Below are 27,238 nucleotides of genomic sequence, written 5' to 3' on the forward strand. Positions count from 1 at the left end.
TGCTGCTGTATATATCCTTCCACAAGTGCATGAGCAAGATGAGAACTCATGTTCATGGAGAAAAGTGCCCAAAGACTCTGAAATTTAGACCCTGGTGAATAAAAGCCTTTATTTCAGTGGAGCCCACTATATATTCACAGTCTTTTCTCTCCCACCTCTTTTTTTCCCCTTTCTAGTGGAATATAAATTCTGCATCAGTTTTTCTGGTACATAAAATGCTGTATGAATATCTACTAGTAATTAATAGCCTTTTATCTAAGTAGGTAATATATGGGAGTGAATTTATTGTTTGTGAGTTTATCGATATCATTTAAAAACTATATGCAAGGATATAAAGACAACGCTGAAGTGTAAAATTGCTCATGCAGACTTATAGCCTAGAAAATGATTTCTTTTAATAGTTTTCTTCATTTAACAGTTCTTCATTTGAAAATGTTCCCTTTCAACTGCAGATTTCATGGTTTGGTGCAGTGAAGGAGAAATTTATTCCTTTGAGACATTTATTCTTTTAATAGTTATTCATTTGAAAAAGTTTCATCGGGTGCTTATATATTTTGTAATTTGCAGAGAGATTCGCTCTTGATAGTTTTTTCATGTTTATTTATTTAAATAGATTCTCACTCAATGGAACTGTTGCCAAATTTCCTTAAGTTGGAGCTCTCTGGGGGTTCTGGTATGGCAGTAATAAGTCAACCCATGTATTTTCTAGGAGCTCTTTTCACCTTAAGACCACAGAAGAATGATATCATTAGAAAGGAGAGAAATTGTAGAATGAAATTTAACCATTAGTAGATATCCTTGACTATTGTGTTAATTATGGTTTCAATCTTACTACCACAGGACTAGTTTGGTAATGCAATGTGTGGCCATGAAAAATATATATCAAACTCTCCCACAAAGATTTGAAGGCAGGGTATCTGTCACAAACATTTTGTTTTAATTAATATTGAATACAGCCATTCTAACTTCAAATTTTAACTGTTTGTTCTGGGATTTTACAGAACCTGAGTAGGGTCAAAATATATTCTTACAAGGGCTCTCAAATTAAATATCTATTTATTGTCCTCACTCTGGTCTATTTTTAATCCACAGTTCCAAAGACAGCACCCACCAATGTAAGTGGAAGAAGTGGAAGAAGGCATGAGTTAGTCATAGCATGGGAGGTAAGAAAGTCTGTAATCGGATATCAGAACTTGGTGATCCTTAGAAAACAAGGCTATATATATATAAGTTCTGTACTTGGTAGAGAGAAACTGAACAATTTCAGTTTAAATGAGGTTAAGTAACACTTTGATTATATATTACTCAGATGAATATTGCCAATGTGAACCTGTCCCATTTCATGCCCAGCCCCAGTTGACTTTTCTCCAAGACTAAAGTTTGTCTTACTGTCATATAGGCTATCTCAGAATAAAGTTGGGGTAATTAAAACACATCCTCTCATAAACTACTCCGGATGTTTGTTTGGCTTAGTTTGACATTTAATTATTTCACAAATAGCACCCTTACTAAAACCATTGAGGAAGAAGGAAATGACTGCCACTCAATATGTGGAACAGTGCCTGGGCTAGTAAGAATAATAATCCTATTAGTAAGGATAATATTTTTTCTCATTTTTAAAAATTATGAAACTGAAGCACAATACTTTTCCTGATAAGCAGTAGAATTAAGAGTTTATGTTCTCTTGTGTCCCTCGCCATATGATTTCTGGATTTTCTTCTATAAAGGAAGCAGGGGAGAGGGGATGTGAGAGATGCACTTATTTCCCATGAAGCTACTATTCTTTTATTGTTGCTAAATTACCTAATTATCAAACATGACTATGTAGCTCACAGAACTGTGCTTTAGAATATGAAAATGTAAAGTAAATGGAAATGTATACTAGATTAAAGTGAACAAATCCCTGATAGTCTCTAAAAGTGATGATAAAATGTACAGAAAAAAACATTTCCCGTGAAGTAATCTTCCATGAGCATATCCTCTATCCTGTTAGCCTGTCCATTCCCCTCTTGGTTAATAAAAATGTATTTCTTATTTATGATTTCTCCACAGGAATTAACTTCCCAATATCTGAACTTCACTGAGATCAAATCTCTCTAAATAGAAATTCCATCCTTATCAGCTTTGTGTTTTAGACCCAGCTGCTAAAAAAAGCATACCAAAGATTGGCGGTGACGTATAAATGCCAGAAATTTATTTCTCACAGTTCTGGAGCCTGGAAATTTAGGATCAAGTCACCAGCAGATTCCCGTCTAGTGAGAGCCTGCTGTCTAGTTAATAGGTGGCCATTTTTTCACTTTACATTCACATAGCAGAGGAGCCAAAGAACTCTCTGGGGTTTCCTTTGTAAGAGCCCTACTCCCACACATACAGTCTCTGCCCTCATAACTTGATAACCTACCAAAAGCCCCACCTCTTAATATCATCACACTGGGGATTAGGATTTCATCAAATGAATTTTGGGGAGATATAAACATTGTGTTTTGATATAATTAGTTTTGTCTCTTTCCCTTTACTCTCTACAGTTTTCCTCAAATCAATACTCAAAAGAAAAAATGTTTTGACAAATATTTATTGGGTATCTACTATGTATCAAGCATTATGCTAGGCAGTGTAGTAACTGCTCCTTTGAGTAACTAGTCAATCACAGTTACTCCTTTCTATAGTGTACAGTTTATGTCCAATTTACACATTTTAAATGTAAGCATATAGTAAGAGTTAATTGAACACATACTATTTTCTAATGTTTCACATTAATAAGCACAAAAAGAAATGAAAAAGAAAATACTATAAAAAACTTCTTACATTAACATCTCCTATCTTTTCTGTGCAAAGGGCTCTGCAGAGCATTACCAGCAACCAGATTTTTCTGACCACCAGACCGTATGACAGTTTTTCCCAACATGTTATGTTCTAGAATGGAATATTCATTTCGTATACATGACAAACTGGATTAAATTTGTTTCACTTCAGTAGCTTTCAGTATGCTTGATACTCCTCTTAAATACCAACTGATATTATTTAAGTTTTTATCTTTTGCTTTTAACCCCTTTTAAGTTTCCAAAGACTGCCAAGTGATTGTGCTATATCAGCTTCCAGTGGAGCATTAGTGATTTGAAAAGTCTCCTTTCTCTAGTTATCCATAATTTTAAAAAAATTACAGTTTGGTAGAAGTGGCCTTTTGAATCAATTATTTTGCTGATAATTAATTGCATTTTTCTTCTTTAGCCAGTATCAGAAGAGTTTCAGAATGGGGAAGGCTTTGGCTATATTGTAGCTTTCAGGCCCAATGGAACACGTGGCTGGAAGGAAAAAATGGTGACATCCTCTGAAGCTTCAAAATTCATTTATCGAGATGAAAGCGTTCCTCCTCTTACTCCCTTTGAAGTGAAGGTTGGCGTTTACAACAATAAAGGAGATGGACCTTTCAGTCAGATTGTGGTTATCTGTTCAGCTGAAGGAGGTCAGTTTCTTTATCTCTATTATTTACATTCAACATTTTGTTAATGCATGTTAAATGGATGAAACATTATTGTATATAATTAGAAAATACAGTTACACAAAAAGAGAAAATAAAACTTACCCAGTTTCATTGCACTTTTTAGATATATTTTTCCAAATAACTTTTATTTAAAAAGTCTGTATGTGTTGCTTTATATCCTTCATTCCCTAACAATATATAGGAAATATCATTCCATGATAGAAGTAATATTCATAATGCCTAAAGTGTATTCTGTCCTCTGGATGGACATTTAACCAATCACCCTTGGTTTTTTTTTTTTCATTTAGATAATTTTGTATTTAAATCCACTAAATTTAAATGTATGTGAAATAAATTTAAATAAATACTTCATTTGTGTGACCATTAAATATTTATTACTAAAATCCTAAACAAAATATCATACTGATAATGAAGTAGCAGACAGGGACTTCTGCTGGAAATTCTTCACATGACATGATGAAATCCTCATGACAGTCTTGTCTAATAGATATTATAATCCCCATTGTAGAGAAAGAAATTGATGTTAAAAGTTAAGGCACTTGCTAGAGATTACACACTTTATAATTGAGAATTAAACCCAAGTCTATGTAATCATTAAATCCTTAATGTTTATCTAACATGCTATTTTCATATACATAACCACATTTAATTCTCAAGATAAAACTACAAGGTAGGCAGGACTTACTAAGCAGGATATCCATTTTACAAATGAGTAAACTGTAAAACTGTGACTTACTTATGCTTACAGTCAATAAGTCAGGTGTGAACTCAGCTTCCTACATCGAAATCCTGGGCTCTTTTAAATTTTAATACAAAAATACACTTTTCTGAAAAAGAAAGCATCATAAATTTAACCCCGTTGGTGAGTTTTCTCAGTTTTTTCTTCTATTCAAGTGCCGAATTTCAAATTGCCTTGCTAGCAAACACAATGGCTCACTTACCCTAAATGTGACAAATGATTGAGAAAATGTTCCACCAAACCTAACACTTCTTTCGTCAGTATCAATATTAACTGACATTTTAGTTTCATTGTACCAACTTGTGTGACTTTTTTAAATAGTTCAAGAGAATTATATTTTTGTTACTGGGAGCTACAAGACAGGAGATGGGGTGATAAATATGATCTTTTGAATATTGAAGCACAAGGATAGTGTCTGATTTATATAACATGCAGTTTTCAATACAAGTTGCCATGAGGTTTTTTTAATATAGAGTCAAATTCTGAAGCAGAAGCAAAAAGCTTATCCTAGTATAAAAATAACTAGGAAAGTGAAGAATCAAGTAATAACAAGGAATCATAGATATTCCAATGAGATACCCATGACTTAGCATCTCAAGTTTCTGATGTGTTCCAGTTTCTGATGTTCCATATCACTTATATTATTTAATTTAACTCTTACAATCAAATATGAGGTAGGAATCTCAAGTTTCAATCTACTTTTCAGGAAGCTGAGGCTCAGAGAGGCAAAGTCACACTCTCCAATTCACTTCAGTAAGTGAGAGTGTTGTAAGTAACTACAGTAAGTGGCAGAGCTGGGATTTGAACCCATATCTGTATGACTTCAAAGTTCATGCTTGTAACCACTACCTTATACTGTTTCATCATGAATGTATATAATAATAATGTTTTACTATTTTATTATATTACATATAATAATATTTTGCATTATCTGTTACTGTAAAAATCTATTTTGAAGCATATGTTTCATTCAAGAAATGCATCTTCTTATTGCTTTAAAATTTCTTCTACCTAGTTATCAAGCACATAACCCCACAGGCCACATGAGATAAATTGGAGAAGTTTATGAACATGCTTTGCATCGTAATACCAGTGCTGACTAAGAAATCAAGATTTGTACATTCCTTATCAACCTTTGCTTTGAAATTAAATTATAGTAACCTCCATGGGTTGTTTATACTGTGTTTCCTTAAACTTGAAATAGCTTGCCTTTGGAGATTGCCTTTCAAGCTAGATAGGAACTATGTGTATCTTCTTTCAAAGACATAGAGGCTGTTGCTATAGTAGATTTCGTAGTAACACTTCATTTACTTTGGTAGACGGAAATATGAATGATACCAGGAAAATCAAATCTAGATAGTCTGCCTTTTTTCTGTAACAAAATTAAAACATATATTTGGCATTTACTCACTAATTAAATTTACTAATGTGGAACTTTATATGTAAGTATGAGTAAAGTGTTAGCGTCACTAAATTGTGTTAACTAGGAAAGGCAGGACGATGGAAAGGAAGAGCATTTGCTTGGAATTGGAGACACGGAGTTTCAATCTGCTCACACTATAAAATCTTGCAGTTTATCCACCTCTCTGAGCCTTATACTCCTCCATTTTTAAAATGAAAGTCCTAAACATCTCTAGAAGCTGTAACAAATCTGAATCTGAAAGTTTGTCAATTTGTTCTGTATTTTTAAAAACTCTGAATTATAATTTTCCTAGAATAAGGAAATTGCTTTACTTTAAAAGAAGTGAACGTTTTAAATATTAAACCATTTTTAAGAGGCAAGGACTGTAATGAACTGATAAAATAATATATTGTACTCATGCCGGTGCAGGTTCCTCTTCTCTACGTCTTCAGATGTTCATACAGATTCAAAGTGTGTCTTTCTCATCATATTCTTGCCCAAAGATCAACTGATGTGATTGAGACTGTAATTCTCCAAAAGACAAATTCTGTCTTTATACTTCCATTAGCCTAGTTCACTTCCTAATTGCCTCAAAAGTCCTCCAAATTCTTAGATAAAGTAAAGAACAAGGAGTGGGACTGGCATTGTATATCTGTTCACCAGCACAGTTCTTCCTCCTCATGTCAAGATTCCTAGCTACATTCCTGGAGTACCATGGAGAAGCCACCTTTTCACAGTTGACAGCAAGTCAGGAAGAAAACATGTGCCAGGTACTATGTCAAATGTGGTCACCAGCATTCATGTTGTTTGGAAGAAGCAAGGACTTCAAGATAAGCCTTACAATACTGGTCTTCAACCCGTTTCCCTGTGGTCCATTGATGATGGATGACATTCACAATCAGAGCACACTTCTATAAATGGTTATATGAATTCCTCATACCTTCCATTCTTTTCCTCTCAATAAAGTAAATTGAAATGAGAGAGAGAATTACATTATTTAGGGAAAATTTTGAATGTGATCTTTTAGGAAAAGAACTCATCATTCATAAGTATTGATCCTTGATAAATCATTTGTGAAATGACCTTAACTCTTATGACTCTGAGGGGGACTGTTGCCATAGAATACTGTCAGAAAAGCTCCAAATGGTTTTTCAGCTAAACCTCCTGAACTTTAAACCTTTTAAAATTTTCTGTAACAGAATTAACCCTAAATGACTCTAGATAACCCTGGAAGGAGAGATATTTCCCTGCCAAGACTCCCATGTCATGCACCTTACACATGTATCAATCATCTATACCCTTTAAGCCAAGCAAGAATCATGTGTATTCTAATCTTGATTGACTTCAAATCTCTAGGGTATGCTACAACCCTATACAATACCCTCATTCCAGAACCAATTCTAATTTTTTTAAATAATAGTGAAGTTGCAACATATATGATTTATAATGCATGGTAGAAATGAAAAAGTGATTTTTTTAATATTAAAAATCAAATTGGCTTTCACTTCCAAAGATCTATAAATACTTATTAGCCAAACTTACATTGATTTTCCACTTAGTTCTTGTTACTATAGTTTTAAAAGGAAAAGAACTTGAGCATTCAATTACATCTAATAAAAAATACAGGGTAATTCGTTATAGATTCATTATAGAATGAAAGATTTGTTTATTTGTGATGCACCTTACTTAGCCTTTTCTAGTTTATTTGGCTTTTGCCTTGTATGTAAAAAGTGTGCTGCTTTAATTTTTATTAAAACCAAAAATCTTTTCCTCATTTGCAGAAAATGATATGCAATTTTCTCCTCGCAAATGGAGCTACCACAGCTCAAATTAAAACCCAACATTCATGAGGTCTTGTTCTCCAGATCAGTTCCTAGCTGAGACTGAACTCAGTGGGATTTATGTGAATTTGACAATTAATAAATTGGCATATTAGTTTTAAAATACCAGCAATAATTTCTTGTCTTTTCCAGATGATCCATTTGGATTAGTGCTTGTAAAAGTTCAACTACAGCTGTCTTCACTGAATTTTTAAATAATGAAACCATAACCCTTCTCCCAAAGAGTTTATTAAACTCTCCTTTGATTAATGATTCTGCCCACCCCTCCTGGGAAGTCAGATGTATAATCAATATTACAAACACATCCCCCCATATTACTTGGAGAACTCCAGCAGTTAAGTCACTTAATACAAATGTATCATCTAAATTCATGAACATGGTAATGCTGTTCAAAGTGTTTAATCTGACAGAAATTGAAATCTATCAGTCAGCTTGTACACTTTATATCCAAAGACTGGAGTGAAAGAACTAGTCATGGCCTAATTAATATCATCATAAGTGAAAGAAAAAAGAAATCTTTTTAAGTCTCTGAATCTATTAGACATAACTAGTACAGTCTCTGAAATAAGTCACTGAATTTTCATCAAATTACCTGAGTCTAATAGAAGTGTGAGTGGCAGGAAACTTCCTACTAATTACAGATCAGGAGAGTTTTAGGATCTATGACAAGCAGTGCAGCTGGTGTTCAACTTTATAAAAAATTCCATGAATGGGAATAAAAGGAGTTGATAGTAAACCTGGGGTGGAGTTTAAAAAAAAAAAGATTTAGGTGCCTTCTGACAAGACTTAAAGTGGAGAGCCCTAGTGGAGACCCCAACATCAATATTGAGAGAAGTTAGTAGGTGTGGTGGAGCAAGGAGTAAAGGAGTAAAGCAAGGAGCAATAAGCAATAGCACAGGGAAAAGCATTAGATGTGTAAACACAGGTATGTGCACAGAAGCAGAACAGCATGGTAGTTGGGATTGCCTTGTCAAATCCTCTCCACACTCTAGCAGCTGTGTAACTTTGGGCAAGTTGCTTAACTCTCTGCCCCTCAATTTTGTATCTGCAAAAATAATGATAGTGATAGAAGGGTTGCTGAAAAGATTAATTCGTTCATGTGAAGAATTTTGAGTAAGACTATGAAATCCTCAATAAACAACAATTATTATTGTCTTTGGTTATTCCTCTCATCTATTTGCCGTTGTTATTGTTTGCTTTTAATCTTATTCCGTCTCTTCTTCTGTTAGTTATTTGGAAGTAATTAAGCAGCAAGAAAATGAACTATATATGTTCCCTCTAAAATCTCTTTTGTGCCTCAGAACTGACTCTAAGAAATACAGAATGAGTCAATTGCTGCCATGGTGCCAATTTAAAAGCAACACAGGAAAGATTACTTGATATCTGAGTTCTAGTTGGTGTTCCTTCAGATCTAGAAGCAGAGTTTGGATAAATCAACCTATGTATAAGGTCACATTTTCATCTGCAAAATGAGAACATGGATCTAAAACATATGTCCATAACTCAAAAGCCTATAGAGGTCAGGTGAGAGATATAAATAAATGAAGTAGTCCCAGGGTGAGATAATAGGTAGTGGTAGGGACTCTGGCAAACTGAAAAGAGTCTGCCCTGACTAATGGGAGCAACTGCTAATTCTCTCATCTATCAACACCCATGAATTCAGGCTTAGTATCGCCACTTTTTTCCAAAGCCAGAAACTCTTATTTGTATATGAAACGTTTAAATAAATTAATATATTATTGGGGGTTACAAAATACGACTAAATACTCACTGACCATCCAAATATGACTTTTGATCCAAGTGACTGTCTAAAATTCTTTCTAGTCACCTTCCATTATTTGGGTACAATGGGGTGTCCAAATAGAACAGCTAGTTCCTATTCAAACCACATGTTTTGTGATAGTTACTCTTGTTTACAGAAAGACCTGTCAATCCTTGTGAAAATGTTCACCTAGCTATGACAATACATACTGAAACTTCTGGAAGTAAACTGATTGAAGTCAGTTTTTTGTTTTTTTACATTCTTAAATTTCTAATTTAGGTCAGGATAGGTTTGTTTCTGATACTGTTTACTATTTTTATTTGTTTCTAAATGAAAAATTACTCTTCAGTTCTCATTTGACTCATTTACTTCATTCACATAGATGCAGCTATAATATTTAGCCCCCAAGAATACGTTTATGAAATGTCAACTTGGATCTGATTCTGAGTTAAAATCCTCAGAGCTTTTAAGTAGAAACTGGGGTGTTTGTTTAGGAAATAGGTTCTGAATATTTTTCTTTTTTTAACTTTATTTTTTAAAACTTTTTTATTTCTATTTGAGAAGTTCTTAAGCCTGTGCAGTGCTACAGAAAGCTGAGAAAGAAATTATTTCTTTCTCTGGAGATAAGGAGAGATAGAAAGGCTTCCACCCAACCACATATTTTGTACCTCTGAAATTATTTATCTCCTTGCAAACTTCTCAGACAAAGGTATAATTGCTTCAATAATAAAAAAATCTTAAAGAAGGACTGCGACACACAAATCTCTGCAATGCATTCATTTAAAAGATAAGCAAAACTGCTTGTGAATAACAAGCGATACTCAAAGTGTACCTGTGTGTCAGATACATCATATCTTAAATCCTGGAGCTCAAGTTGCACACACCATAAGAACATAAGCATTTCCTTTCATTTACTTGCAAAATCAAGAATTTTAACTCTTATAATGAAAAAAGTTTTGTTGCAAGTCTGGTGATCAAAATTCTAGAATGAAATAGAAGATTTTCCCAGAATTTTTTAAAAATCAGGTAGATGCACAGATACCAGGAAGTTGGAAAATAGAATGAGGGAAACCCTTGAGCCAAAGAAAATAATAAAAGATATTCAAAAGGTGACATAATGAGAAATTACAATTTATAATATGGCTAGAATTAATGTCAGCTCCTATGTAAAGATTAATGTGAATCTACTAAAGCACTTTGAATTAAACAATTATAGCATATATTTTAATGACAGTCTTATCAAAAGAAAATCATTGCTCAGTATAAACATGTATCTTTGGAAAAGTTCTTTCATGGGTTTCTTTTACAGTAACAAGGGTGTATGTTTTTGATTGATATTTTTCAATTAGTAATGTAAATGTTTCTCCAGATAGATGTGTGACTGCTTTCCATTAAAAAAAGAAAGACCTCAAGAAATGGTCATAATTCCTTTAATATCTCTAATAATGACTTTTAAATATCTTATTAGAACTCTCAACTTTGTCATATGGTTCCCAGATTCTAAAGGAGAGAGAGAGAGAGAGAGAGAGAGAGAGAGGGAGAAAGAGGGAGAGAGAGAGAGAGAGAATTTTTTCAATAGATTAATCTAAACTCTTACCAGTTATATAGGTTTGGTATTTAAGTCTCTACAATTTTTATGCAGCAGGGGTTTTATAAATCAACTTTGTATAGAACGTTTGAACGAATATATGGCCTTTATTCTGCCACTTCATTTAACGTGTTTGTGACATAATATTTATGATTCAGCAATGTCAAAGCTGAAAATATTCTGTTACTCACATACAGTGCAACCTCAAGTAAAGTGCACTTCTTGATGGATGCCAGTCAGATATGGTGTATTTGGAAAAAATAGTGAAGAATGTCACTAAGCATAGGAATGAATGAAAACATACTTCGAGCAATAGAACTGAGACCTTCAGGGACTTTCTTTTTCCGTCCATACCTATCTTAAAAGTCAATGCATGCCTTTTAAATATCGTAATTCACATCATATTCTATATACAGTTTCCATATATATTTGTTTGTTGTTTGGAACAACAACAACAAAACTAATGAAATTTTGACTCTATTTGTGTCTACAAGGATAAAAAGTAAAGTAAAATAATAACAAGTGATATTTTGTTAATGAATGCTTTAAGGGCCAAGCACTGTGCTAAATATTTTGTATATATTATTCCATCTAAACTAACCTCAAAAATCTCTGAGATAAGTACTCTTAATATGCACATATTACAGATAAGGGAAATGGAGCATAAGAAAGGGCAACTTGCCTCAAGGTAAAATTTTTTTGAAGACAGAAGACAACAGCAAGACAAAATATCCACACCTGATTCTCTAGTCCATACTTTTGATCATTGTGCTAGACTGGCAGACAATTTAAGTCAGACAATTTAGCTTCTCCAGAAATGTCCTGGTTAATCCAAGGATAAAGATCTTTGTTTGTCTTGCTAGATTTGTCATTTGTCATTGGTAAAGTATTGATGAGACTTGACCAAAATAAAGAAATCTAAAAACACCATCTTTTTATCTTGTGTTTTTCACAGCTACCACACTTCATTTCGAAAAAAAGGTAGAAGGAAGTAACACCTGACAAGTTCAGGTGCGATGCTTTCATAGACATAACTTGTTAGCATCACAGTTATTATTTCCATTTTCCTTTGTACAGAACCCAGTGCTGCTCCCACAGATGTCAAGGCTACAAGTGTGTCTGTGTCAGAGATTCTTGTTGCATGGAAACATATTAAAGAGAGTCTAGGAAGACCACAGGGATTTGAGGTATGAACAGAATTATTGAAAATAAGCCTTGTTATTTTTGCTCCCACTGCAATCTCCAAAAAAATAGTTTGGTGACACTTCAGCAGAATTATATTCTTTTTAAATTTTATTCTGTGGCAAATAAAGTAAGAAACATCCTATTTTACTGACATGTTGTTCGTTGGCTGGCTTATTTTTTAGTATAGTAGTTTCCATAGTACCATGGAAAGAATTCTTTAAAGAGATGAGAATAGGCCATTAGATAAAAATCAGGAGCTACAGTTGGATATTTACTGATATCCAATTTATTGGTGGTTAAAAATGTTTTGAGGATAAAAACGTTTTGTGTATTTTCTTCTAATAAATTAATGTATAAGTTTCCCTATTATATTGTCTTGGCAGATCTTACCTCCTATACTGATTTCTCAAAATTTGCTTGGACTCCGTGATCTATACATATTCATTCAAATGACTTTTTGCCCTATAAATTTACTATTTTCAAACACAATTATGCAAACCTTTTAATGGTGAACATTTCAAAACATTTCAATTACTTCAATGAAGTTTTAGCCTCCACATGAACTAGAGGACTACAGGCGGTCTATGAACTTGAACATTCCACAAAAACAAGGTCCCTACTTCGTGTGTTGGCTAGTCAGGGATAGGGATTAGGGGGATAATTTCTAAAATCAGAAAAATAGTTAGCATTCAACCTCTTTAAACTTAAATAATTGTCAAGTATAAGACTTGTACACCAACATGGTTTCAGACTGAAAACAGATTTTTAAATTATATCTGAGTTTTAAAATTATGCCTGAGAAATATTTGATTAATATACCACTAGCATTGGATAATAATTACTATGATAAAAAATTCACACAATTTTTTCTTAAGAGTTATAACAAGGACAATTTATGAGAAATCATTATCTATGCAATATCATGGATTTGCTTCTATAATATTGCTTTGATTTATTATTTGAAGTGATAATTCACTATGTGCCATATCATGATTATATATTTATTTAACTAATATCGCCTTGTTTCCTTACCCGTGCTGCAAGGACCATATTTATTCACCAAAAAATCTCAGCAACTGGCAGTTTTTGGACCATGAGAGCTACAATAAATACTTGTTGAATGAGTGAATATCTGTACTTCTAATTCCACTACAGAAGGCACTGGGGTAGCCTGCCCTGTTACCCTTCCGGGCACAGTACACATTTCCCAGTTTCTGTGGTTTTTGGCTGCTCTGATTCCCCCTTTCAGAATTGCCTTCACACAGTAGTGCTGCTTTACCTGAAGAATCCCCTTCCCACAATTAGGCAACCCAAAGCCAATGACTGGCTGACATTGGTTCCTTGACTCAAGGAAAACACAACTTTATGGAGCATTTTATGATCCAGTGCCTTTGCTGTGTGCGTCAGGACAAGGCTGGATTACCTAAGGCCACATTGTTGCTCAGTTCCCTCTCCTTTATCCTTCTTTTCTTCCTTCTTTACAGATTTATCTGAAAATACTCTCAAAATAAATCACATTCACTTATATCTCTGTCTCAAGCTCTGCTTCTAGGGAGTCCAGCCTAAAACAACTACATAAGTATAGACTAACCTAGAACTCTGAATCAAAGCATTTAGTGTGCATGCTATTAAAAGGCCACAATGTATAACTGGTGAACAGAAGAGTGAGGGATCCACATTCCCACAACTCCGAGTGGTGCTTCTCTCACACAGCCAGCCACTCTTATTTTTTTTCCCTACGTGACAGTCATGTTCCCACTGCAGCTCCCCTGTAATAATAGCTCTTTTTGAAGTTCTGCAAACGTTACATAAGATGTATATCTGTGTATAGTTCTTATCTAAGTATAAATCATTCATTCATTCATCCAACAAATCTTTATTGAAGACTTACTAAGTACCTACCAGACACTGAACTAGATGCTAGGGATAAAACAATGAGCAAAATAAAGTCTCTGTCTTCATGAAGCTTAATACTGAGGTAAGGAAGGCAAGCAATAAACAAATTAGCAAATAAATACATGACATAATTTCAATTATGATAAATACTGTGTAGAAAAATCAAATTGGATAAGAAGGAAGAAAATCAAAGAGTATGCTATTTATAAAGGTTTGAAAAGTCACCCTTTCTGAGATTATGACATTTGAGTTGAAACATGACAGAATGAGAGAGAAAGGCAGAAGGAACAGCAAATTCAAAATCTCTACAGTAACAGCATATTGGCATTGTTCAAAGAACAGGAAGGGAATAATTTGGGTCAAATAGCGGTGAACAACAGAGAGGGCTGGGTATCAAAATGGTGGAGACAGCACCAAGACAAAGACCAGGTTATGTAAGGTGTTGTGAACCATAGAAAGGCATCTGAATTTTATCCTAAGTATGAGGAGAAGGCATTAAAAGATTTTTGAACAGGAAGGGTCAAGTGAGTATCTGACTTATATTTTAAAGCCTCCCTTAATCTAGAGGATGGAGAATAGATTCTAGACAAGACTTCAGGGAGAATAAAGACAATTGTTCCAATCTAGGTAATAAATTCCTTTTGACTAGAGCAGTCACAGTGGAATTGGTGAGAAATTGACTTTTTAAGATATATTTTATATGGATATATGATGGGATTTGGAAATGAAATGGGTAGTGAACTAAAAAATGAAAGGAATCAAAGATAATTCCAGAGTTTTTTGACCTAAGAAACTGGGTCAATAAAATATCATTCACATAGATGAGGTACTCAGAAAGAAGAGTGGGTGTTACTGCAAAAAGTTATGGATTCTGGTTTAAATGTGTTTACTTTTATGAGACTTCTTATATCCAAAAAGCACTGTCAAGTAGGTCTTATGTTAAGAGAAAGGGTAGAGATGGCCAAGGAATCATCAATATATAAATGGTTTTTTATGTATACACTGGCTGAGATCACTGAATGTTGATGAAAAAGATGCTTCAGAATTGAGCCCTATGATGCCTCACCATTTGGAACTCAGAAAGAAAGGGAGTCTGGCCAAAAAACTAAGGAAGACAATGAAGAAATTCAGAATCCAAGAAAATAATTGCTCTTCTGAGTAATATGCTACTGAGAAATTCAGAAAAATGAGGCCTGAGATTACAAAGTAGATACGACATTGCAGAAATCCTAGTGACATGACCTTGGTGAGAGGACTTTTATGGAATGCCATGATCAAAGCTTGACAGACGATCAAAACAAAACCACCCATTAGTAACACACACAAGTGTCAGAGCACATTTTTTGCTAAATCAATTTCATTTAAAATGTAAACATATCCAAAAATCTGGAATATACTTAAGAACAGAATGTTAATAGGAATAAACTAAATTCTGCAATAATCATCACAATGACTGCATATTTAAATTCAAATAAATTAACACAAATTCTTTCAACTATTTTTATACTTAGAAACACAGAATCCATAGGCACAGTAATCTTTGTATCATTTTACAGCTCCTTATAAATTGTGATTAAAAATATGGCATTTTGTAAAATCAAAAAACTTACAATACATACACAAAAAATAAAGAGAAATAAATCCAAGCATAACGCTACAAAAAACCATCAAACCATGAGAAAGGAACAGAAAGAACTGCAAAAACAACCAGAAAACAAATAATAAAACACCAATACGTACATACCTCTCAATAATTATTTTAAAGTTTTAATGTTTATTCATTTTTGATAGAGTGAGAGAGACAGAGCATGAGCAGGGAAGGCTGAACTGTCAGCACAGAGCCTGAAGTAGGGCTCAGAGCTACAAATCGGGAGACTCTGATCTGAGTGGAAGTCGGACACTCAACTGACTAAGCCACCCAGGTGACCCTCTCAACAATTATGTTAAATGTGAATGGACTGAATGCTCCAATCAAAGTGATTGAAAAAACAAAAAAACAAGAACTATATATATGCTACCCAGAAGAAACTCACTTCAGACCTAAGGCATATGTAGATTCACTTTAGACATAAAGACACATTTAGATTGAAAGGCTGAAAAAATATATACCATGCAAAGGGGTGCAATAAGAAAGATGGGGTAACAATACTTCTATCAGACAATATAGACTTTAAAACAAGAATCAGGGTGCCTGTTGGTTCAGTCAGTTGAGCACCTGACTTGATTTTAGCTCAGGTCATGATCTCTCAATTCCTGCAGTTGAGGCCCTCAGAAGGCTTTGCACAGGTGGTGTGTGGTGTGGAGCCTGCTTGGGTTTCTCTCCCTCCCTTTCTCTCTGTCCCTATCCTGCTCCTCTCTCTCTTTCTGAAAAAATAAATAAACTAATAACTAACTAACTAACTAACTAACTAAATAAATAAATAAATAAATAAAATAAGAATCAAAAAAGGACATTACATATTAATAAAGAGAACAATCCAACAAGAGGATATAACAATTGTAAATATTTATGTACTCAACACAGAAGCACCTAAACATATAAAGAAACTATTAACAGACATAAAGGAAGAAATGGACAGTAATACAATAGTAGTAGGGGACTTTAACACCCCATGTACGTCAATAGATAGATCATCCAGACAGTAAATCAATAAACAGTGACTTTTAATGACACATTGGATCTGTTGGATCTAACAAATATATTCAGAATATTACATCCCAAAAGAGCAAATTGCACATTTAGAAGTACAGATCTAGAACAGATCACAAAAAAGAAGTTTCTAGAACAGGTCACAAAAGAAATTTCAATAAATTCAAAAAGATTGAAATCATATCGTGCACCTTTTCTGACCACAATGGTATTAAAGTAGAAATCAATCACAAGAAAAAACCTGGAAAGAACATAAATATATGGAGGCTGCTACTAAGCAATGAATGGGTCAACCAAGAAATCAAGAGTAAATAAAAAAATACATGGATACAATTGAAAATAAACAATGATCCAAAATCTTTGGGATGAAGCAAAAACTGTTCTAAGAGGGAAGTTGATGGCAATACAGGCCTACCTCACAAAACAAGAAAATTCTCAAACAACCTAACTCCACACACAAAAGAGCAAGGAAAAGAACAAACAAAGCCCCAAACCAGTGGAAGAAAGGATATAATAAAAATTAAGGGGAAAAAAGTTATCTTGTTACCAAATAAATAATAATAATAATAACATATTTTTATTTGTAAATTAAAAGTATACTTACTTTTTATAATTATAAAATGAAAACTTTATATAATTCAGAGGCCAAATATAGTATTATAAGTAAAATACAGTCATCAAAGGCTATTTTCAATTTATACTATCTCATAACTGGATAATGCATATGGATTTAAAAATAAATGAGATAAATAAGTCTTAATCGGCATCTCTGCCATCTCTCTTATCTGTATCTTTATACCTTTAATGAAAACTCTACCTCTGTCCTTTATCTTATCCACCCTAGGACTTACCTCTCTCACCTCCTCACCTTTTTTTCTTTTTTCCACTTACTAAAGGATCTCACTGACTAAATATTACTAAAATATAGCAGCTTCCTAAAGTTTAATATTTTATCTCACTACTACATCCCTCCTCTATTTTATCCCAACCAGAATCCTAGCTGAATTTACTAGTGGTTGAATTCTGAGCATGGTGACAATAAAGTATTTTTCTGTGACCAAAGTCATGGGATTTGTTTCAAATCTTATATACCTATCCCATCAGTTCCACAAATAATTTTCTAACCACAAATGCAACTTTACCTGAAGTGTTTGAAAAAGCTAGTTACTAGGGCACTTGGGTGGCTCAGTTGGTTAAGTGTCTGACTTAACCAGGCTCAGGTCATGATCTCACAGTTTGTGGGTTCGAGCCCCATGTCAGGCTCTGTGCTGACAGCTAGCTCAGAGCCTGGAGCTTGCTTCAGATTGTGTCTCCCTCTCTCTCTGACCATCCCCTGCTCATGCTGCCTCTCTTTCTCTCTCACTCTCTCTCTCTCTCTCTCTCTGTCTCTCTCAGAAATAAATAAAACATTAAAAAAAAAACTAGTTACTGTAAAGATGCTAACTATGCACAATTTTGAAAATGATAGTGTTTTCAGCTAACCTCTGTTATTTTTCCTGAATTGAAATATGTGAATAAGATTGAAAAGATTCTGCTCTTATGAATGTTGAATTTTAGTAGGAGCGGATAAATTAAAATTAAATAAACAGATAAAATAAACTTAGATAACAATACATATAGAAGTTGAAAGATAGAGCACACCTCATTCCTTTAAGGAAGAGAAGGAAGTGGATTAACTGTACCTTAGTGAAAAATGGTGTGAATAGAATTAAAAGTAGTAAATTTGTGGGGCAGAGACAAGATTATGTAAGGATATCTGGGTTATGGAATTTGTATTTTCTTTCATGCAATGAAAAGCCACTGTGGCAATTTACAGAAAGGAATGACAATGTCTGATTTACCTTTTTTTTTAAACATCACTTTGGATATTCTTACATTAAGAATGAAAGGAAGAGAAAAAAAAGATCAGGAGAACAAGATAGAAGTCTCCTGCAATAATCAAAGTAAGAAATTATGATGACTCAGACTAAGATCATAGAAGTGGAGTAAGAGAGAAGTAAAGAATTTCAGACACAAGACTGACAAGATTTGCTGATCAGATATGAAGGGAATAGAAATGATTTCTACATCACTAGTTTGGTCAAATGAATGAATGGCGGTGCCATTTACCAAAAAAAGGAGAAACTGGAAAAGTAGACAAAGATTTGAAGGTGGGAAATTAAGAGTTCATCTTAGCAAATTAAATTTAACAATGCCTATTAGAGATTTTGGAGGATAAGTCAGGTAGGAAATTCTGTGTATGAGTTTGGAGTCTAAGAGATCAGAGTGAAGACTTTAAAGTGTCAGTCATAGATAAATGGCTAAGAAGATGTTTTATGTATATACAATGAAATATTACCTGGGAATCAAAGAGAATGAAATCCTGCCATTTGCAACAATGTGGGTAGAACTAGAATGCATTATGCTAAGTGAAATCAGTCAGTCAGAGAAAAACAAATATATGATTTCACTCATATGTGGAATTTAAGATATAAAACAAATGAACATAGGGAAAGGGAAGCAAAAGTATATAAAAACAGAGAGGAAGACAAACCATGAGAGATTTTTAAATATAGAGAACAAACTGAGAGTTGCTGGTGGGGTGTTGGGTGGGGAGAAGAGCTCAAGGGTCATTGGGCATTAAGAAGACACTTGTTGGGATTAGTACTGCGTGTTCTATGCAAGTGATAAATCACTAAATTCTATTCCTGAAATTCTTATTGCACTATACATTAACTAACTTGGATTTAAATTTTAAAATAAATAAATAATAATGTGGCAGTCATAGAGGAGGTATTTAAAGGCATGCTACTAGATGAAACCACTTAAAGGAAAAATGTTCCAGAGGTGGTGAAAGAAAATGATAAGACAGGGAGTGAGAAGGGGCTAAGCTGTGTCCTGGCATACGCCACATTTTGTTTAGTGGGAAGGAAGGAAAATCATACAGTAAGAGGATACCAAGCTCACCTCGCCCCATGACACAATGATGTAACAGCTACATTTGTACGATTAACTCTGACAATGACCTAAAGGCTGGCAAAACAGACCTTCCTCAGCCAATCTTAGAGAAAAGACCACAACTGAAAAGGATAGGAGAGGTGAAGACACAGCTGTGAACCAAAGCACCAATGCAGCTAATCACAAACAAGAGGGGCACCACAAGAATGGAGAAGCAAGAGGATCAGACCCCACCACAGGCATTCCCAGCATTAGGGACCTGCACTGAGAATATGAGCCCCCATACCATTCGGCTTTGAAAACCAATGAAACTTAAAACCATGAGCTTTAAAAATCAGTGGCCGTAACACCTGAACAGCTGGAGAATGATAGGAAACAAAGTTCCCACCGTTAACAAGACAACATACTAACTAACTCAGACCCAGCACAGAAGCAGCGTTTGAAAAGCACCTGTCATTCAGAGGAAGACCAATATCATATGATTTCACTCATATATGGAATTTAAGATACAAAGCAGATGAACATAGGGGAAATGAAGCAAAAATAAGATAAAAACAGAGAGGGAGACAAACTATAAATGACTTCAATACAGAGAACAAAGCGAAGGTTGCTAGAGGAGTGTTGGGTGGGGCGGATGGGTTAAATAGGTGATGGACACTAAGGAAGGCACTTACTGGGATGAACACTGGGTGTTATATGTAAGTGATGAATCAGTAAATTCTGCTTCTGAAACCATTATCGTACTATATGTTAACTAACTTGGATGCACATAAAACAAAGTAATAAAATGAAATGAAGCAAAATACAAAGAAATAAAAAATTTGAAGAGACTGATTAATGAAATTGAATAGTAATCAAAATACTTCCAACAAAAGTCCAGGACCAGATGGTCCCATAGGTGAGTTCTACACTTTTAAAGAAGAGTTAATGCCTCTACTTCTTAAACTATTGTAAAAACTAGAAGAGAAGGAAAATTTTCCAGATGCATTCTATTTAGTCAACATTACCTTGATACTAAAAGCAGACAAAGACAGTACAAAAAGCTCTTTTATAAAAAAGTTACAGGCCAATAATTCTGATGAACAAAAATGAAAAACTCCCAACAAAATATTAGTGAAGCAAAATAAAAATGCAACTAAAAAATTATTCATCATGATCAAGTGGGATTTATTTCAGGATTCTAAGGGTGGTTTGATATAAGCAAGTCAATCAGTGTAGTATATCACATTATCAAAAGGAGATTCAAAAACGTGATCACTTCAACAAATGCAGAAAAATCATTTGACAAAACACAACATCCATTCATGATAAATACTCAACAAAGTAGGCTTAGAGGGAACATACCTCAACATACTAAAGGCTATCTATGACAAACCCATAGCTAACATTATACTCAATGGCGAAAAACTGAAAGCTTTTCCTCTAAGACAGGGAGGAAGACAAAGATGTCCACTCTCATCACTTTTATTCAACATTGTACTAGAGGTCCTAGCCACTGTAATCAGACAACAAAATAAGTAAAAGTCACTCAAATTGGTAAGAAACAAAACTGTCACTATTTCCAGACGACATGATACACATATTGAAAACTCAAAAAAATACTAGAAGTAATACATAAATTCAGAGGTACCTGGGTGAATCCGTTGGTTAAGCATCCGACTTTGGCTCAGGTCATGATCTCACAGTTCATGAGTTCAGGCCCCACATCGGATTCTGTGTTGACCGCTAAGAGCCTGGAGCCTCCTTCGAATTCTATGTCTCTCTCTCTCTCTCTCTGCACCTTCCCCACTCACTTTTTCTCTTTCTCTTTCAAAAATAAATAAACATTAAAAAATGAGTAATAAATACATTCAGTAACATTGTAAGATACAAAATTAATATATAGAAAACGTTGCACTTCTATACCCTAAAAATGAAGTAATAACAGAAAGAGAAATTAAGGAAACAATATCACAATTGCACCAAAATAATAAATTACCTAGGAATAAATTTTGAAAAGTATGTGAAAGACCCATACTCTGAAAACTATAAAACATTGATGAAAGAAATTGAAGACAACATAAACAAGTGGAAGGTTATACCATGTTCATGGATTCTAAGAATTAATATCATTAAAATGTCCACACTGCTCAGAGCAATCTTCAGATTCTATGAAATCCCTGTTAAAATACCAACAACATATTTTACAGAACTAGAAAAATAATCTTAAAAATTATATGGAACCACAAAAGACCTCAAATAGCCAAGCAATCTTCAGAAAAAAAGTACAAAGCTGGAGGTATCACATTCCCACATTTCAAGATGTACTACAAGGCTGTAGTAATCAAAAGAGTATGGTCCTGGTACAAAAATAGATACATAGATCAATCACACAGGGCAGAGAATGCAGAAATAAGCCCATACATATATGGTTAATAAATCTACAACAAAGGAGAAGATTATGCAATGGGAGAAATACATAAAACCAGACAGCTACATGTAAAAAAAAAAATGAAACTGCATCATTTTCTTAGCCATACACAAAAATGAACTCAAAATGGATTAAAGACCTAAATATGAGACCTGAAACCATAAAATCGCTAAAAGAATACATAGGTGGTATTCTCTTAGACATCATCCTTAGCAACATATTCATAGATATGTCTCCTCAAGAAAGGGAAACAAAAGCAAAAATAAACAGTTATTAGTAAACCAGAATAAAAGTCTTCTTCACAGCAAAGAAAACCATCAGCACAATAACAATAAAATTTAAAGAATGGGAGAATATATATCATTTGGAAATAATATACCTAATAAAGCATTAATGTCCAAAATATAGAATTTATTCAGCACACACACACACAATTTCATTTAAAAATGAGCAGAGAACCTGAATAGACAATTCCAAAGAAGTCATCCAGATGGCCAATAGACACATGAAAAGATGCTAAATATCACTCATTATCAGGAATGCAAATCAAAACCAAAAGGAGCTATCATCTCATACCAGTCAGATGGCTATAGATAAGAAAGAAATAAAAAGGGTTGGAGAGGATGTGGAAAAAAGAGAATCCTCGTGCACTGTTGATGGGAATGTATATTCTCATGTGCAATCACTGTGGAAAATAGTATGGATGTTTCTCAAAAAGTTAAACATAGAAATACTATATTATTCAACAATTCCACTACAAGGTATTTACCCTGGGAAAACAAAAACAGTTTCAAAAAAATATGCAACCATATGATTATTGCAGTATTATTTACAATAGTCAAGATATTAAATAAATCCAAGTGTCAATCAATAAATGGATGCAAATGTGTGTGTGTGTGTGTGTGTGTGTGTGTGTGTACACCATATGATTTCACTTATATTGTGGAATTTAGAAAACAGAGAAAACTAATAAAGAAACAATAAAGCAGACTCTTAAATACAGAGAAAAAACTGGTGGTTGCCAGAGGGAAAGTGGTTAGGGGGATGGGTAAAATAGATAGGCCATTAAGAAGTGCAAACTTCCAGTTATAAAATGAATAAGTCACAATGATGAAAAGTACAGCATAGGGAATATACAAAAAAATATTGTAATACCATTGTATGATGACTACTTATCATGGAGAGGATTGAAAAATGCATAGAGCTATTGAATCAATATATTGTACACCATAACTAATATAACATTGTATGTCAATTATACTTCAATAATATAAAAAAAATAAATGAATTAATGATGAATGAATGAGTAAATAAATAAATAAATAAATAAATACAAAGTTTAACTGAAGAGGAAAATCATCAAGGAGATTAGCAAGGAGAGATTAATTTAGGAGAGGCATGACAGGTGTCAAAGAAACTGAAAGAGCTGACTTTTAAAAAATCCTGTATTCAGAGTTATTAATTCAGCAAAATCTTTATTTGCTGTAGAACCATCTAAGTCTTGTCAGGATACCAAGATATTTTGATATACGTGAAAATCAAAACTCTACATAGTTGGTATCAAAAATGGTTAAGGGTCAGACATGAATATGTTTTTGCACTACTCAAAAACTATAAGACATGAGTCTAATTAATTACTGCACAAAACTATTTTCACCTCAGACAAAAGCAGTTAAAAGAAGTGAAGATAAGACTTTTATGTAGGACGTTCCCTTTGATATACCAGGAATAACAGGGGAGGTAAATGAGAAAAAATAAATCATTTCTGGAGTCATATGCACAGATTTCCTTCAAGAATATAGTTTTTGCCAAGTATATTGTTATCTACAATTTTAATATTGATGAACTGTATGTCTAGAACATATAGTAATGACAACACTTCAGTGCATTTTCCTTAATGAATAATCAAACTTAAACCTATAGGTGACTTATAGGACATTGAATCCTTTGTATTTTCTTTACTAATCATGGGATGCTATCCTTGAGCAAGAGTCATCAAAAGATAGACCTCACCAAGGGAAGTAAAGTCCTTATGGCTCTTATATCCTCCTTATTTTATTTCCCTGACCCAAATCCCTCTCATTGTGCTTTCTCTCTCTCATTCTCACTCTGGTCCTCAGTTGACTTGCAGCCTGACTCTGTGACCTGGATTGGCAGTCAAATACGGATCTCGTACTCCCTAATCTGACTGTCTGTACGTTTCATCCGAATCTCATTTATTTATTCACCTAATGTTTATTGAATGTCTAATATGTTTTGGTGAAATGCGTGGGATAAAACAATAAGTTAAATAGACAGTGTCCCTGCCTTATGAAGCTCACACTCTAGCAAGAAAGACTCTCTTTCTTTTGTTTCTGTTTTTTGGCATTTGTTTTTTAATCCCAACCTGATGTCTTGACATAAATTCCATGTAGCTCCTTTTACTTGATGACTTGATCTTTTTTTAAAATCTAAATCCAAGTTAGTTAATATAAGTTGTGATAATGATTTCAGAAATATAATTTAATGGTTCATCACTAACATATAACACCCAGTGCTCCTCCCAACAAGTGTCCTCCTTAATGCCCCTTAGCCCTTCCTCCCACCCAACACCCTGCCAGCAACCCTCAGTTCTCTGTATTTAAGAACCTCTGATGGCTTATCTCCCTCTCTGTTTTTATCTTATTTTTGCTTCTCTTTCCCTAGGTTTATCTGTTTTGCTTCTTAAATTCCACATGAGTGAAATCATATGATATTTATCTTTCTCTGACTGACTTATTTGGCTTAGCACAATGCACTCTAGTTTCATCCACATTGTTGCAAATAGCAAAATTTCATTCTTTTTGATCACGGAGTAATATTCCATCATATATACATATATATATAATATATATATAACACATCATCTTTATTATTCAATCATCAGTCAATGGACATTTGGGTTCTTTCCATACTTAGGCTATTGTCAATAATGCTGCTATAAATATTGTGGTGCATGTGCCCCTTCGAATCAGCATTTTTGTATCCTTTGGGTAAATACCTAGTAGTATAATTGCTGGGTCATAGGGTAGTTCTATTTTAATTTTTTGAGGAACTTCATACTATTTTCCAGAGTGGCTTCACCAGTTTGCATTCCCACCAGCAGCGCAAAAAGATTCCTCTTTCTCCACATCTTCGCCAAACATCTGATATTTCCTACTTGTTAATTTTAGCTATTCTGAGAGGTATGAGGTGGTATCTCATTGTGGTTTTGATTTGTATTTCCCTGATGATGAGTGATGTGCAGCACCTTTTCATGTGTCTGTTGGCCATCTGGATGTCTTTGGAAAAGTGTCTTCTACCCATTTCTTCACTAGATTGTTTTTTGGGTGTTGAGTTTGGTAAGTTCTTTATAGATTCAAAATACTAACCCTTTATCTGATATGTCATTTGCAAATATCTTCTCCCATTCTGTTGATTGCCCTGTAGTTCTGTTGATTGTTTCTTTCACTGTGCAGAAGCTTTTTATCTTGAGATCTCAATAGTTCATTTTTGCTTTTGTTTCCCTTGGCTCCAGAGACGGGTCTAGTAGGAACTTGCTGTGGCCAAGGTCAAGGAGGTTGTTGTCTGTTTTCTCCTCTAGGATTTTGATGGCTTCCTGTCTTACATTTAAGTCTTTCATCCATTTGGTGTTTATTTTTGTGTGGGGTGTAAGAAAGTGGTTCAGTTTCATTCTGCATGTTGCTGTCCAGTTTTCTCAACACCATTTGTTGAAAAGACTGTCTTTTTTCCATTGGATATTCTTTCCTGCTTTGTGAAAGATTAGTTGGCCATACATTTATGAGTCCATTTCTGGATTCTCTTTTCTGTTCATTGATCTATGTGTCTATTTTTGTGCCAGTACTATACTGTCTTCATAATTACAGTTTTGTAATAGAGCTTGAAGTTCAGAATTATGATGCCTCCAGCTTTGGTTTTCTTTTTCAGGATTGTGTTGGCTATTCAGGGTCTTTTCTGGTTCCATACACATTTTAGAATTATTTGTTCTAGCTTTGTGAAGAATGCTGGTGTTATTTTGATAGAGATTGCATTGAATATGTAGATTGCTTTGGGTAAACTGACATTTTAACAATATTTGTTCATCCAATGCATGAGTATGGAATGTTTCTCCATTTGTTTGTGTGTGTGTGTGTGTGTGTGTGTGTGTGCGCATGTGTGTGTGTGTGTGCATATGTGTGTGTGTCTTCTTCAGTTTCTTTTATAAACTTTCTATAGTTTTCAGTGTGTAGATTTCTCACCTCTTTTGGTAGGTTTATTCCTAAATATTTTATGGTTTTTAGTGCAATTGTAAATGGGATTTATTCCTTGATACCTCTTTTCTATATGGCCTGTCTGATCTTGAGGTATGTTCCTTCTATCCCTACTTCTTGAGGGTTTTTATCAAGAAAGAGTGCTGTATTTGTCAAATGCTTTTTCAGCATCTATTGAGAGGATCATGTGGCTCTCATCCTTTCTCCAAGCATTCACGGTCTTCGCAAAATTATTCTTCTAGTTGATTTCAAGCTTCATAGTATTGTGAGCTGAAAATATGCAAGTTATGATCTCTGTATTTTTGTACTTGTTGAGGGCTGATTTGTGACCCAGTATGTGATCTATTCTAGAGAATGTTCGATGTGCACTCAAGAAGAATGTGTATTCTGATGCTTTTGAATGAAATGTCCTGAATATATCTGTTAATTCTTGATGATTTGGTCTTAATATATTTTTTCTGATACAGCCAGCCCTATAAAGCAGCTGCAAGAATCTCAATAGAAGATTTCCCTTGATACCATCTGTTAATAATCAACTCACATTTGTCATTTTTGCCTTTTACAAGGAAGCCTCTATTACATCTTGTTTTAAAAAATAATGAACCAAGCATTTTTATTTAAACTATGTTCATCTCAAATGAACTTAACCCTGACAAATACATTATCCACTTAATTCAATTCAAATTAATTTGTATTCTTAAATTTACTAATTGCTTTATCTAGTAGAATGGTCATGCCAATTGAAATGGTAGGAATAGCTAAACATAAACATAGGGTCAGAATGATGACATCCCCTAGCCCACCAGAAAAACTTTAAAGGTAAGGAGCTTCAAGATCTTTTAGTAATATTATCCCTTTTCACTTCTAAGTAGGCCCACCCATGGGCATTTGTAAATATGACAGTTAGACTAGATTAGGACTCTGCTATCAAAAGAAGAAAGGTGGCCTTGTCTTTTCAAGAAGCTTTTAAGACTGCTTTCTACACGTCTAGCACTACCTCACCAGGAAAATGGCAGTCTAAGGAAATAAGAATGAATATGAAATCACAAATATAGACA

At 34.0% G+C, this 27,238-nt stretch overlaps 1 protein-coding gene across 1 annotated transcript in view; it reads left to right on the forward strand.

The window, feature by feature from the left end:
• CNTN5 (contactin 5) overlaps positions 1-27,238 on the forward strand; it is a 433,859-nt gene that overhangs the window by 377,552 nt on the left and 29,069 nt on the right. Inside the window, exons 14-16 of the mRNA XM_039221110.1 lie at positions 1,093-1,163; positions 3,229-3,463; positions 11,912-12,021. Of these exons, the coding sequence (XP_039077041.1) occupies positions 1,093-1,163; positions 3,229-3,463; positions 11,912-12,021 (416 nt within the window). The remainder of the gene's footprint in view (positions 1-1,092; positions 1,164-3,228; positions 3,464-11,911; positions 12,022-27,238) is intronic.

This window comes from Hyaena hyaena, unplaced genomic scaffold (assembly GCF_003009895.1).
Source record: "Hyaena hyaena isolate Hyena2069 unplaced genomic scaffold, ASM300989v1 scaffold_945, whole genome shotgun sequence".
NCBI lineage: Eukaryota > Metazoa > Chordata > Mammalia > Carnivora > Hyaenidae > Hyaena > Hyaena hyaena.